Source organism: Rhinopithecus bieti, unplaced genomic scaffold, assembly GCF_001698545.2.
Source record: "Rhinopithecus bieti isolate Rb0 unplaced genomic scaffold, ASM169854v2 scaffold_6073, whole genome shotgun sequence".
Lineage (NCBI taxonomy): Eukaryota > Metazoa > Chordata > Mammalia > Primates > Cercopithecidae > Rhinopithecus > Rhinopithecus bieti.
In genome coordinates this window covers 166,186-181,515 of record NW_016804974.1, presented here as the reverse complement: position 1 = coordinate 181,515, position 15,330 = coordinate 166,186, and the positions used below count along the sequence as shown (strand labels likewise).

Genomic DNA, 15,330 nt, shown 5'->3' with positions numbered 1-15,330 from the left:
CTTTAAAAAATGTTCCCTAATATTTGACAACATTTTCTTTCTGCAACACAAACCTACTGCCACCTCTGACTTGTTTGACAGCTTGTCATTTTCTATAAGTGATGAAAACAATTCCATTCTTTCATACTAGGAAAATGAGATATATTCTTTCTCTTTGAAGCAAAGTCTTTGACCTTTACTTGCCAGATGAGTAATGTAAGTGGTTAACAATAATGACTTATATTTGTAGAGGGTATTTCATCCAGTGTCCCTGCACTGTAAACTAGGTAAAGAATCTCTCTACCTAGAAGAGATGGTCTCTTATTAATTCATAATGCTGAGCTCAGGCCTAGGAAAAATTGTGCCATACATGAAATCAGCATTTGGCATCCCAAACAAGTGTTCTGGCTTCCAGTTCTTCTAGCTTCTTGTCTAGTGCTCCATACTCCTGACCCCTTAGGCTTAATAAATTTTATTAGTCTTTGGATTACCCCTCCATGGCTTAGCTCTCTTGTCTGTTACCTGTCTGTAGCTGAGTGTACATCAAATAAGAGGGAAAGCTCATCCCTGTCACTGTAGTAGCTGGTAAATGTGTAACTCTCTCAAGAAACAGAACTAAATCTATTTGGTTAATAATAATTAATATAGCTAGCATGTGTTCTGATGCTTAATAGATAGATATATATGTGTGTGTGTATATATATGTATGTATATATGTGTGTATGTATGTATATGTGTGTATATATATATACACACACATATATATATCTTCTCTAATCCTCTCAATAACTCTGAAAGATAGGTACTACTAGGATTTTCAATCTTACAGATTAAGACACTGGGGTAAAAAAGCATTAAGAACATGCCGAAGGTCATTCAGTTAATAATTGAAGCTATGATATGAGTCCAAGTGCAACAGTGCCCATGCTACTGAAACCAGATTATGTTCAGATATGGGAAATATTAAGATAAGACACAGCCATGGCCCCCAAGAAACTCAGTTTAGAATACATTACCCTAGTTAAGGGGACAGCCTGCAGAGTATTCTCTGAAAGGGACTAGTGGAAATTTCAGGTCCTTGAAAAAGTGGCAGTAGAGCCCTCATTGTATTATATAAGTAACAGCATCTTACACCTACTCAATGCTTCAAAACTAAAAGGCATACCAAGAAAATACTGTGGAGGAAATGAAGATCTGTATAGACTTGATCTGGTGGATAGAACTCAATGACTTGCAATAATAATTCTTCAAGATTCCAAGATCTATCAGTAGACCTCATCCCAGAGACTTAGAAGGCAATAATGCCGTGTTATTTTTAAATTTTAAATTTTCTCTTTCTACCAGGTGCAAGTACAAGGAATGACTGGAAACATCCAATTTGACACTTACGGACGTAGGACAAATTATACCATTGATGTGTATGAAATGAAAGTCAGTGGCTCTCGAAAAGTAAGTAACCAAAACAGACATTTAAAGAAAAGGGCTCTTGAAAAAGGACAGCATTTGGATGTAAGAAAATAAGTATTATTATTTTACAAAATATCAGTAAGGGTGAGTGGAATATGGGAACCTCCAGGATGAAGGAATAGCACATCTGTGTGTGTGTCATTGTGCACACATTCCCAACAGGGGTCCTGTTGGGAATGACAAGACACGGGGAGACAGGATGTCAATCCTTATAGAGCTCAAGAAAGTTTTGTTCCACAACAGCACTTGAATTTCATGCAGTACTTTTTTGAGGGAAAAATAGGCATCCAGGTCAAATGTCTTCTGTTTCTAGGCCGGCTACTGGAATGAGTATGAAAGGTTTGTGCCTTTCTCAGATCAGCAAATCAGCAATGACAGTGCATCCTCAGAGAATCGGACCATAGTAGTGACTACCATTTTGGTAAGTGTGAACAGTAGGTAGGTGGGTTTTCTGTCCAGCAAGACTTCTGTTTTCTGCAAGGTATTTTTCCATCAGTAGAAAAGACCTCAAGTTCAAACAGTAAAACTTCCAACAGGGAAGCTCAGGAAACTCTCAAAGTATCTTGCCATGATGATGAACAGAATGTAATTTAACAAAGAGAAAGAAAGAAAAAGAATAGGAATTTAGAACAGTTTTAGATTATCATTTTCCTCTTTCTCCCCGCCTCCATGCCCGCCCCCATAGGACTGATGCTTCATCTGGACTTGAAACCTAATTCTTCATTGTGGGGGAAGCAGCATTGTGTGGAGGAGAGAGTACATTAGGATTCTAAAATTAGGTCTACCACTAACCTGTAAAACTGTGCAAGTCACAGCTTCTCTGAGCCTCAGGTTGTTTTTTCTTCATTTATGAAAGGGGTATAATAGTCATCACCTACCCATATCAAAGCCCGTTTCAAGGCACAATTCACTACATGAAGAAGTTTTCTGCAAAACTCAAAGCACTTAAAATGTGAGATGGTATTCTCATTTAGTTTTAAAACACTTTTCTAAAAGCTGGTTTTGTTTTACTGAATGAAGTACAAACCTGGGTTAAAATAAATATATCACTAGGTGTGAAAGTATGACTTTCTGAATTAGGCTGAAGTTTGCCTTTCATCTAAGCATACGTGTCAAATACTCCCTTTGCCTTAAGTACTATACTAGGTCCTGGAGATATAAAATGTAAATGCCACGGACCCTGACCTCACAAGGATCACAGTGCTTCCCCAGGGCTTTGCCTCAACTACCTGTGATTCCTACATAATAAATCTTGAGAAATCAAAGGCACTTCAGCATCATGTAACTAACTGCAAAATTTGATGAAATCAAAGACTTGATAGGTAAAAACTGGGCTGTCTTTCAAACTCTCAAAAAGAACTGAAATCCTTCTCTGCTTCCTTAAATTATCAGTTAAGCACTTCCTCCCCACCACCAAAAAAAAAGAATGTGACCCAATGAATACTCAAGGCTCTTCTGTTTACTAAGTAACAATTTAAAGACCTTTTTCACATACCAAACCTCAATAGTCACAGAGGGGAAAAATTATTACATTTATCTTCTCTTGGAAAAATGTATAGTTGTAATCCTTTTATCTTGCTTCTGGTCCCAAAGGAATCACCATATGTAATGTACAAGAAGAACCATGAGCAACTGGAAGGAAATGAACGATATGAAGGCTATTGTGTAGACCTAGCCTATGAAATAGCCAAACATGTAAGGATCAAATACAAGTTGTCCATCGTTGGTGACGGGAAATATGGTGCAAGGGATCCAGAGACTAAAATATGGAACGGCATGGTTGGGGAACTTGTCTATGGGGTGAGTTTTTTCTAATTCTGTTTTCATTTACTCTGTGCTTTCCAATTAACGAAGAAGAGAGAGTATTTAATTTTCAAGTGCAGTATTTATCCAATTGTATAGTTTACATATAGTCTACAAGAAAAATATATTCCTCTACAGTTGCACTCTGTAAAGGTAGGTTGTCAGTGGTATCCTTTGGACAACAGGATTATTTTACCAAAAGGAAAATAGAATTGGGGGATTTTATTTGGCAACATTAAGCACAGCCTGCCCTCTATTTAAAATCTGTTCCTTCTGTGTTCTCTAGCTCAGGCAGCAGAATTACCACCCACATAGTTGCCTAAGCAACTTTGCCTAAGCAACCTCATCATCTTTCCTCATTGTTCCCCTCTTATCTAATCAGTCACCATGTCCTATGAATTCTACTTTTAAGTCTCTCAAATCTAGACACACTCTTCACCCCCACCACCATCACCTAAATTAGGGTTCTTAACATCTATCAGTCATTTAATTTGTTACCCTGCGTCTGTTCTTACCCTGGCAAATTAGATCTCCACATTACTGTAATTTCCCACTTTAAAAATCAGGATAAAATTCAAATTCCTTCACATGGCAAATAAGGCACTTTATAATCTAGCACCCGCCTACCTCTCTAGCTTCCTCCTGTACTCTTTCCCCCTCACACCCAATGTTCCAGCTATAGAAAAGTAAGTGTTGTTCCCTGAAGGTGCTGAGCTCTCACTTAGTATAAGCCTGGAAGTACTTTTGCATCTCTTCAGCAGCTAATACCACCTACTAGTCCTCTGAAACACAGCAGTGATACTTGTTTCAGAAAACCTTCTCTATTCGCATCTACTTGCCTGCGGTCTGGGTTAGGTACCCCTGCTTTTTGCTTCCTCCCTTTCCATATTCATATAGGACTTCTAAGCCTGTATTGTAATGATCCATTTACAAGTTCCACTGTTCTACTAGACTATGAACTCCTCGAGGACAGAAGATGTAGCGGATTCATTTCAATATCACACAGTCTGAAACATAGATGTTCAACAAATACTTGCTGAATTAATGAATGAAAAATGAACAGAATGGTTTTGCCAGGGGCTTATCTATAGTCAAGTGCAAAATAATTAATATGGAAAATTAGGGCTTTTAAGAAAGGTACAGTGGTATCTTCAGAGCTCCTGGGTCCCTTAGTATTAAATGGTTTTGGCCTCTCATTGTGAATGGTATATCTTGGGCAGCTTAATGAGGCACATGGAAATAAGCAGAACTGGACAGAAAAACTGCCCATTCAGTAAACCAGTCACTAGAGAACTAATCCAAGCGCAGGGGGTGGTGGCCAAGGTTTAGTTCTAGCAAACAAAGATTACCTGTAATAATAACTCTCTGTCTAGACAATATCTACACTAAGTAAGGGGAAGACAGAGGAATCTAGGAGGTGGAGATACTGAGAAGTCCTAGCTGGCAAGAAGCAAACAACCAGGTTTATATTTATTGGACTGAGGTTCTGGAGAAGGACTCTAGTGCTTGGGATGGAAACCAGCAAGAATAAGGTATAGCTCTCCAATCATATGAGAGTACTGGGGTTGCTAAATCAGTTCTTGGAACAGGCCTTTGGGAGGAACCACAAAGTCAGAAGCTCATTTCTAAAAATAAGGGCACAGAAAGGTAACAAAAATGAGGCTGGACCCCAGATATAAAAACTGGAGCACTATCCTCTAGTCAGACAAACAGCAAGGCAACTTGAACCTCAGTCCCCATCTATGGGCTTGGAGCCATTATCTCCTGGCTTGGGTCAAGATTGGTCCTGGGAACTGGGGCAGGGCTAAGTGGCAGATGAGATTCAAGTGAATCCAGCAGTAAGAAAGAGAAGAATTTCCAATGCCAGTGCAAAGAGGGCTGAACAAGTGGCAGAGTACCCAGTCATGATTTCTGAAGACTCTGAGAATCTCTGAACCATCTTGACACAGTTCTAATCTTTTACAAGTCGTTGATAAGGTTTTCTTCTCTTTCCTGTTCTTCATCTCCCCAACACTTAGGCTCCAAGAGGTCTTGTCTTCTTACAGCTCACTCTTGCTCTTAGCACAGTACCTGATACATAATAAATGCTCACTTTTTGCTTTAATGAATCAATGCCTGGCATACAGTAATGCCTAAGCCAATATTCATTAAATTGAGTACATGGTGGGATATAATCTTATAATATCATTATTATTACTATTACTACTACTACCATTACCACTACTGTTACTACTACTACTACTACTACTACTACTACTACTACTACTATTATTAGCTACCATTTGTTGCATATTTACTGGCTGCCAGATACTGTGCTAAGTGCTTTATACACTTTATGTAATTTAATCCTCACAACACGCCTCTGGAATGTGCCATTATTAAACACTTTCCACATGTGAGAAAATTGCAGCCTAGAGAGGTGAAGTCACATGCCAAAGACCAAACAGTTTACAGTGACTATCTTAGTTTGTTTGGACTGCTATAATAAAACATCATAAACTGGGTCACTTATAAACAACAGGAATTTATTTTTCACTGGGAAGTCCNCCCATATCAAAGCCCGTTTCAAGGCACAATTCACTACATGAAGAAGTTTTCTGCAAAACTCAAAGCACTTAAAATGTGAGATGGTATTCTCATTTAGTTTTAAAACACTTTTCTAAAAGCTGGTTTTGTTTTACTGAATGAAGTACAAACCTGGGTTAAAAATAAATATATCACTAGGTGTGAAAGTATGACTTTCTGAATTAGGCTGAAGTTTGCCTTTCATCTAAGCATACGTGTCAAATACTCCCTTTGCCTTAAGTACTATACTAGGTCCTGGAGATATAAAAATGTAAATGCCACGGACCCTGACCTCACAAGGATCACAGTGCTTCCCCAGGGCTTTGCCTCAACTACCTGTGATTCCTACATAATAAATCTTGAGAAATCAAAGGCACTTCAGCATCATGTAACTAACTGCAAAATTTGATGAAATCAAAGACTTGATAGGTAAAAACTGGGCTGTCTTTCAAACTCTCAAAAAGAACTGAAATCCTTCTCTGCTTCCTTAAATTATCAGTTAAGCACTTCCTCCCCACCACCAAAAAAAAAGAATGTGACCCAATGAATACTCAAGGCTCTTCTGTTTACTAAGTAACAATTTAAAGACCTTTTTCACATACCAAACCTCAATAGTCACAGAGGGGAAAAATTATTACATTTATCTTCTCTTGGAAAATGTATAGTTGTAATCCTTTTATCTTGCTTCTGGTCCCAAAGGAATCACCATATGTAATGTACAAGAAGAACCATGAGCAACTGGAAGGAAATGAACGATATGAAGGCTATTGTGTAGACCTAGCCTATGAAATAGCCAAACATGTAAGGATCAAATACAAGTTGTCCATCGTTGGTGACGGGAAATATGGTGCAAGGGATCCAGAGACTAAAATATGGAACGGCATGGTTGGGGAACTTGTCTATGGGGTGAGTTTTTTCTAATTCTGTTTTCATTTACTCTGTGCTTTCCAATTAACGAAGAAGAGAGAGTATTTAATTTTCAAGTGCAGTATTTATCCAATTGTATAGTTTACATATAGTCTACAAGAAAATATATTCCTCTACAGTTGCACTCTGTAAAGGTAGGTTGTCAGTGGTATCCTTTGGACAACAGGATTATTTTACCAAAAGGAAAATAGAATTGGGGATTTTATTTGGCAACATTAAGCACAGCCTGCCCTCTATTTAAAATCTGTTCCTTCTGTGTTCTCTAGCTCAGGCAGCAGAATTACCACCCACATAGTTGCCTAAGCAACTTTGCCTAAGCAACCTCATCATCTTTCCTCATTGTTCCCCTCTTATCTAATCAGTCACCATGTCCTATGAATTCTACTTTTAAGTCTCTCAAATCTAGACACACTCTTCACCCCACCACCATCACCTAAATTAGGGTTCTTAACATCTATCAGTCATTTAATTTGTTACCCTGCGTCTGTTCTTACCCTGGCAAATTAGATCTCCACATTACTGTAATTTCCCACTTTAAAATCAGGATAAAATTCAAATTCCTTCACATGGCAAATAAGGCACTTTATAATCTAGCACCCGCCTACCTCTCTAGCTTCCTCCTGTACTCTTTCCCCTCACACCCAATGTTCCAGCTATAGAAAAGTAAGTGTTGTTCCCTGAAGGTGCTGAGCTCTCACTTAGTATAAGCCTGGAAGTACTTTTGCATCTCTTCAGCAGCTAATACCACCTACTAGTCCTCTGAAACACAGCAGTGATACTTGTTTCAGAAAACCTTCTCTATTCGCATCTACTTGCCTGCGGTCTGGGTTAGGTACCCCTGCTTTTGCTTCCTCCCTTTCCATATTCATATAGGACTTCTAAGCCTGTATTGTAATGATCCATTTACAAGTTCCACTGTTCTACTAGACTATGAACTCCTCGAGGACAGAAGATGTAGCGGATTCATTTCAATATCACACAGTCTGAAACATAGATGTTCAACAAATACTTGCTGAATTAATGAATGAAAATGAACAGAATGGTTTTGCCAGGGGCTTATCTATAGTCAAGTGCAAAATAATTAATATGGAAAATTAGGGCTTTTAAGAAAGGTACAGTGGTATCTTCAGAGCTCCTGGGTCCCTTAGTATTAAATGGTTTTGGCCTCTCATTGTGAATGGTATATCTTGGGCAGCTTAATGAGGCACATGGAAATAAGCAGAACTGGACAGAAAACTGCCCATTCAGTAAACCAGTCACTAGAGAACTAATCCAAGCGCAGGGGTGGTGGCCAAGGTTTAGTTCTAGCAAACAAAGATTACCTGTAATAATAACTCTCTGTCTAGACAATATCTACACTAAGTAAGGGGAAGACAGAGGAATCTAGGAGGTGGAGATACTGAGAAGTCCTAGCTGGCAAGAAGCAAACAACCAGGTTTATATTTATTGGACTGAGGTTCTGGAGAAGGACTCTAGTGCTTGGGATGGAAACCAGCAAGAATAAGGTATAGCTCTCCAATCATATGAGAGTACTGGGGTTGCTAAATCAGTTCTTGGAACAGGCCTTTGGGAGGAACCACAAAGTCAGAAGCTCATTTCTAAAATAAGGGCACAGAAAGGTAACAAAATGAGGCTGGACCCCAGATATAAAACTGGAGCACTATCCTCTAGTCAGACAAACAGCAAGGCAACTTGAACCTCAGTCCCCATCTATGGGCTTGGAGCCATTATCTCCTGGCTTGGGTCAAGATTGGTCCTGGGAACTGGGGCAGGGCTAAGTGGCAGATGAGATTCAAGTGAATCCAGCAGTAAGAAAGAGAAGAATTTCCAATGCCAGTGCAAAGAGGGCTGAACAAGTGGCAGAGTACCCAGTCATGATTTCTGAAGACTCTGAGAATCTCTGAACCATCTTGACACAGTTCTAATCTTTTACAAGTCGTTGATAAGGTTTTCTTCTCTTTCCTGTTCTTCATCTCCCCAACACTTAGGCTCCAAGAGGTCTTGTCTTCTTACAGCTCACTCTTGCTCTTAGCACAGTACCTGATACATAATAAATGCTCACTTTTGCTTTAATGAATCAATGCCTGGCATACAGTAATGCCTAAGCCAATATTCATTAAATTGAGTACATGGTGGGATATAATCTTATAATATCATTATTATTACTATTACTACTACTACCATTACCACTACTGTTACTACTACTACTACTACTACTACTACTACTACTACTACTATTATTAGCTACCATTTGTTGCATATTTACTGGCTGCCAGATACTGTGCTAAGTGCTTTATACACTTTATGTAATTTAATCCTCACAACACGCCTCTGGAATGTGCCATTATTAAACACTTTCCACATGTGAGAAAATTGCAGCCTAGAGAGGTGAAGTCACATGCCAAAGACCAAACAGTTTACAGTGACTATCTTAGTTTGTTTGGACTGCTATAATAAAACATCATAAACTGGGTCACTTATAAACAACAGGAATTTATTTTTCACTGGGAAGTCCAAGATCAAGGGAGATTCATTGTCTGGTGAGGGCCACTTTCAGGCTCATAGATGGTACCTTCTTCCTGTGTTCTCACATGATGGAAAGGGTAAGGGGTCCCTCTTGGGCCTCTTTTATAAGGGTACTGTAAGTTTCATTTATGAGGGCTTCACTCCCATGACATAATCACCTCCCAAAGCCCCACTTCCTAATACCATCACCTTAGGGTTTAGGATTTCAACATATGAATTGGTGGGGGTGGGGGGATGTGGGGACACAAATATTCCAACTGTAACAGTAACACAATAACTTTATTTAACTCAGGTCTTTGACTCTGAAGTCCATGCTTTTTAACCATTACACTATCTGTCCAATAGCCAAAGTGTGGTTTCAGGCCCATCCCATTCTGAAAGATGGTTGAAATTTATTAGAAAGGCTTATGGTGCCTTAGTCATTCTGGAGAGAAGAGTGGTTGGCCACAGCAGCATGGCAAGAAATTTAAGACGTGTCTTTTTATTTCATTTATTATTTATTTATTTTTGAGACGGAGTCTTGCACTGTCGCCCAGGCTAGAGTACAGTGGCATGATCTTGGCTCACTGCAATCTCTGTGTTCAGGGTTCAAGTGATTCTCCTGCCTCAAGTTCCTCAGTAGCTGGGACTACAGGCACCTGCCACCATGCCCATCTAATATTAAAAATATTTTTTAGTAGAGATGGAGTTGGCCAAGCTGGTCTCAAACTCCTGACCTCAAGTGATCCACCCGCCTCAGCCTCCAAAAGTGTTGGGATTACAGGTGTGAGTCACTGCACCCGGGCTAAGGTGTAAGTTTATACTAGCCCAGGTTATCTGATGTGAGCTATACCATGAACTCTACCACCCCATCACAACTGAATGACCATATTTCTCCTGTCACTCTCTGTAAATAGATCACTGCTCTCCTGGCATTGAGGAAGACATTACACACAGTGACATAGAGCAAGGCAGATTTATTGACATTGTTCAGACAAAGACTAATTTTCTCACTGGATTTGGTTTCTCCTCCGGCATGTTCCCTGTACTGCACTCATTTAATCTGCACATATCTCTTCCTCATTCCAGTTTGTCTATTTGTGAGTGAGGGAGCTTGAGTACTAGAGTCCCTTATTTGTTTAGCAACTTAGATGCCTTCTCTCCACTTCTGAATAGGAAAAGTGTTCCTATAGGAACCTTCCCATCTTTTCCTTTTAGTTCTTTCTACTAAAGACAAAAGCAATAGCCAGGGAGGCTCTTACAGAAATGTCCTCCTCCTTCCCCTGCCTAAAACAATTTTCTGATGCTTTCTGGGCTTATAGCAGGAGGTGATTCCAGAGAACTACAGCAAACCAACCCATTGGAGAAGACTGCCAAATTCCATTTTCCTCTAAAACCTGTGGCTATGAAAAATAGACATTCTTATCATGCTTGGAGTAAAAGCTTTCTGTTAAAGAGGATGATCTCATGAGCTAAATGTGTCTTTATCTTCATTTAGAAGTTTTAGTCTTTTGGCATTGGGAAGTTTTCAACTTCTCTATCAATGACAGAAATGGAGAAAAATGAAAACACAGGCTTTCATTTCTGGCAGGCCTGGCCTCTTGTGGTTTGCAAGTTGCTTTAAAAAAGAAGAACTGAAAACCCCTAATGATTTCTCTAAGTTCTTAATGAGTAAAAAGATGGAGAACAGGGAAATATTTCTTGCAGTGAACATGAAACCTACACAGATAGGCACTGCTTTATCTTAAGGGTATTTCTCTTATGCTTTTAGTATGTAAAACAGAGCAGAGTGGAAAGAATGAAAAAAATCAGAGATGAAGAAAGCTCTGCAAGGGAGATTTCAGTGTCAGTCATAAAGTCTCAAGAAAGAGTCAAAATGAATTAAATTTGTTAAAGAATAAAGAAGCCAATCAGCCTGTTTTCAGATGATTTATAAATAGGTTTTTTCTAAAGAAATTCAAATCAGGTTGATGTTGGGGCACCTTGTATCTCTAAGAAGGCTATTTTTGAAACAAACCTCAGTAGGACACAATGTGCCCCATTATGTAAGCCCTTCAGAACATTATGGACTTGAAACTGTCCACCTGCTTTTAGCAGTTTTGATTTTGAGTTGGATGTCTGTAACACCACTACATGGTAACAGTCCCAGATCAAATGGCTTACAGACCACAAGTTTTATGGCTTCTAAATACCATATGTTTTGAGGGCACTTAAAAACAGCATTTTTTTGCTAGCAGGGCTCTTAAACATCCTTAATCCTACCTTACCATTCATTTTTACAAATGCATATGGGAACCAGCCAAGACAAGACATCAGAACTGCCCCTCAGGTAATCAGGAAACCAAAGCCTGATAGAGGACACAGGTACAGGAGCGGCAACAGGATTGGACAAAGTCACAAAATCCCACTACTTGGTAACACAGGTTTTGTGACTCATGGTCTAGTGCTCTGTCCACTGGGTTACACTGGCTCAGTTCACTAAACTTGTCGGATTATGGGAATATTGGTGTTGTATCAATCAGATATAGCATCCCTACCTGGCTCTAAGGGGCTTACAATCTAGTTGTATTATAAACTTTTCCATCTAAGATACTCATTTTGCTTTTTTTTTTTCATCCAAGATACTCATCCTGCTTATTTATGGCCTCCAGGATAATGTAATCCACATTTCTAGTTATCACTTGAAATATTTGGAAACCCAATATAGATAGCTGGGGGTTCTGCCCTTGTAGAGGAGATATGATCTAAGAGAAAAAGAGAGTCAGGAGAAAGGCTAAAAGGAAATTGAGGCTCCAATTAACAGAACACCTCCCAGTGGGCAACTGCCATGTTCCTTATGTTCCTAGCACTTACAACTAAGGATAAAGAAGAGGGGGGTTGCTTTGGGAAAGGCTTGACAAGCTGTTGCTTGAATTGCTTCTTCTGACTTAGAAGATAGCAGAGAGCCTGGGGGTAGTAATGGGGTTGCAGGGATGATTGATTATAGGTCATATTCCCTGGGTGTACCCAGACTCCTTCACGCTCCCAGGACACATGGCAACTTTACAGATACTATTTGCACTGACATTTCTCTGCCTAGAAGAAATTATCTCTTAGGTTGTCACTATCCTAAGCTGGATTCATTTTCCATTAACAAAGGCAGAGAGTCGATTTGTCCTTCCAGCTAAAAGTCAGAGAAGCAAGGGTCCAGTAACAGATGCCAGATATTCTTCAGGTGATTATACTGGGCTTTGGCAGAAGGGCCGATGATTTGATAAAAGTGCCCCCTCCTTCAAATGATGCATGTGAATTCCAAGAAGGAGCATTAAGAACACATAAAGTATGCCGTTCTAAGCAGAAAAAGTGGGGAAAATATTTCCAGCTAAACGTAGTCTCACAAGGCCTTCATCCAGCTTCAGGGACACTTTTTTATCTTCATATTGTCTTTAACTCTCTCAGCACCCCAAGAACAAGGAGCCCTAATCAATAGATCCAGTCTGGGATACCTGTTCTGGATAAAGAAATGAGGATATTCTGTTGTGACACTGCTTGATGTTGCACAGATTTAAATAAGCCTCATTCTTTTCTCCAGATCTTATCAATTGCAGACAGTAAATATCCCATAGAGTACTGCCAATAAATCAGTTTAAGTCTTGTCCCCCAGCACACAGCAATTATATTCCTATTGTCTAGCTTGATTCTGCCCCACTCCTGTTTTCAACACATATCAACTTTCCAAAGGAAATGTCTGCCAAAGACAGCTAGAGCCTTGTGGTTGATACAGGGACAAAGGGTCAGGTCATGTCTGCTTCTTCTCTTGGATAACATAACATATAGTACATTATGATTACACATCAATACATTGTCTACTCCCTCTCTCCTATCCCCTTCCTTGCTTTCAGAAAGTGCTTTAAAATGTTGTCTGACAAGCTCCTGCTCATTTGTAGTCTCAAGGTGGGTTACAAGTTTTGTATCAGATAATCAAATGAAAATTCTTAAAGATATAACAAGCTTACAATCTCAAAGAATTTTTTAAATTACATTTAAAGTCAGCATCATCTCTGGCTAAAATCTTCACATTCTTAAGTGCATCAGCCCTATACATATGAGTTTGTTGGTTTTTAAGTTTTATAACATTTACAACTTTGACAACCCACCTATGAAAAGGATTATAAATCCCCTCAAGTTAAATCCTCTCCAATAATGCAGTTATTCCATGTTTGCAACTGGTGAGTGGAAAATTCAAACCTAATTCAGTGTGTTTACTGAGCCCACACAGCCACACTTAGGCTGCTTGATTAAAATACTTTAAGTAGTCAAGATGCAAGCAAAAGCACTAACAAACTCTTACTCTGTGCTCTTTCCATTTGCTTGATTTTGTCTGTCAATTGGAGCACCCTCATACCACTACCACCCACTTACCTACCTAGGTTTCTGAAAATAACTTGCCTACTGCTATTACCAGTGCAAGCAATGGCTTGAAGACAACTGGCCACTGGAGTGATTCAGGACACCCCAAGAGAGGCACTTCATTATTGAGTCAGAATTTCACCTACTACCTAGCCCCATCCATAATTCTTATCACTCTCTCTCCCAGCCTCCAGCTGGCTTTCGTAAGAGCAGAGACTAGGAAAGGAATTCCATTTGAGGACTTACCTTTTCAGTTTTCATCAGTGTGGGCCTCCTCAGTCTTTAAGTTGCCTTGAAAGTGACCTCTCCCTTTACCTTCTTGCTATGGCAATCCCAGGAGAGCTCAATGGATATTTTTGGATGTTAGTTAGCTACAGGGAGGAGCATATAACTAAGTAGCATCCAAAATACATATTGAGCTCTCCTGGGACTGCCATAACATGATTGCTCCACACAAATTATGCCAAGCAGGTCCTATGCTCTGAAATCACCAATTATCACAACAGCTTTTTTTGACATTTATTTTACGTTCAGGGGTACATGTGCAGGTTTGTAACCTAAGTAAATTGCATATTACATTACAGGGGTTTGGTGTACAAAAAACAACCACATAAAAAAGTGGGCAAAGGACATGAACACTTTTCAAAAGAAAACTTACATGTGGCCAACGACTGCCTGTGGGGATAGTGGTTATAGAGGGCAAGGGCTTCTCCAAGGCTGGCTCTGAGCCGACATGAGTTCTGCTGCTTGGTTTCTTACCAAACATTCAAGAAAGGAGAAGAGTTGCTAAGTCTCCTACCAATAGAAGGGAAGGGAGCTACAGATTCTGCCTCAAGCTGTCCTTGAGCCTTCTTCCACCTGCCTTCTTCCACCTGCCTTCTTCCACCAGTTTTTTGCTATTCCTTTGTCTTTTTCCATCTGTAATAGGTCTTTTTAAGGTTCATCATGGGGAATTATCCTTTTGGAGTCAGGTCTACATCAAATGAGGTACAACTGAGCACAGATTTAATGCCATTCTTCATTGGGAGAGCACCCTCAAAAACATAGATAAATTCCACATTTTTTGAAAAACCTCCTTATAAAGAAACAATCCAGAAAAAAATATGGAAATGCCAGGCTGAGGGGAAAAAAAAGCAAGTGCCTAAGGGGAGCAGATTCTTCCTGTTCTCTTTTGTGATTTCAGAAGTACTTCAAACTAGGAATGGCCTTTTTTGGGGATCTGTTCTTTTGATGAATGTTCCTGGGACTTAGACAACACAAAGTCCTGCTTTATCCATCTAGCCGTGTCTTGTTAGTATTTAGTGGTGCTTACCATGTAGTAGGTGCTTCAATTACCGAGTTAGAGTTTTTTTTAAAGGGGTCAAGATTCTCAAACTCCTTTCTGTACCTGCTAGAAAAGAGCCCAAATTCCTTAAATTCATTCCAAAATAATTTTCTTAGGTGAATGCCTTCTTATTTCTTTTTTCTAAAACAAACAAGTAACAATTTCTCCTAGAACTATCTTTTAGACTTAAAAGATGAAAAATACTGGTTAAATTAAGTAATTAAATTCAAATGAAATCAAGTGAGAAATGATACTAAAGGGGTATTTGCATGCTCTGAGCAGGAGGCAGACATGTTGGCAAAGAGAGGAAGTGGCTTTATCTGTGAATTCTCTTGGCATGACAAGACTCTCTGTAACTGATTCAGACTCTC

General features: G+C 39.4%; 1 protein-coding gene across 1 annotated transcript in view; it reads left to right on the top strand.

The window, feature by feature from the left end:
- Positions 1 to 1,323: 1,323 nt before the first annotated feature.
- LOC108528828 (glutamate receptor 3-like) overlaps positions 1,324 to 15,330 on the top strand; it is a gene marked incomplete at its 5' end in the record, with an annotated part of 107,469 nt that continues 93,462 nt past the window's right edge. The window contains 4 exon segments of the mRNA XM_017870811.1: positions 1,324 to 1,428; positions 1,760 to 1,867; positions 3,040 to 3,246; positions 6,514 to 6,720. Of these exon segments, the coding sequence (XP_017726300.1) occupies positions 1,324 to 1,428; positions 1,760 to 1,867; positions 3,040 to 3,246; positions 6,514 to 6,720 (627 nt within the window).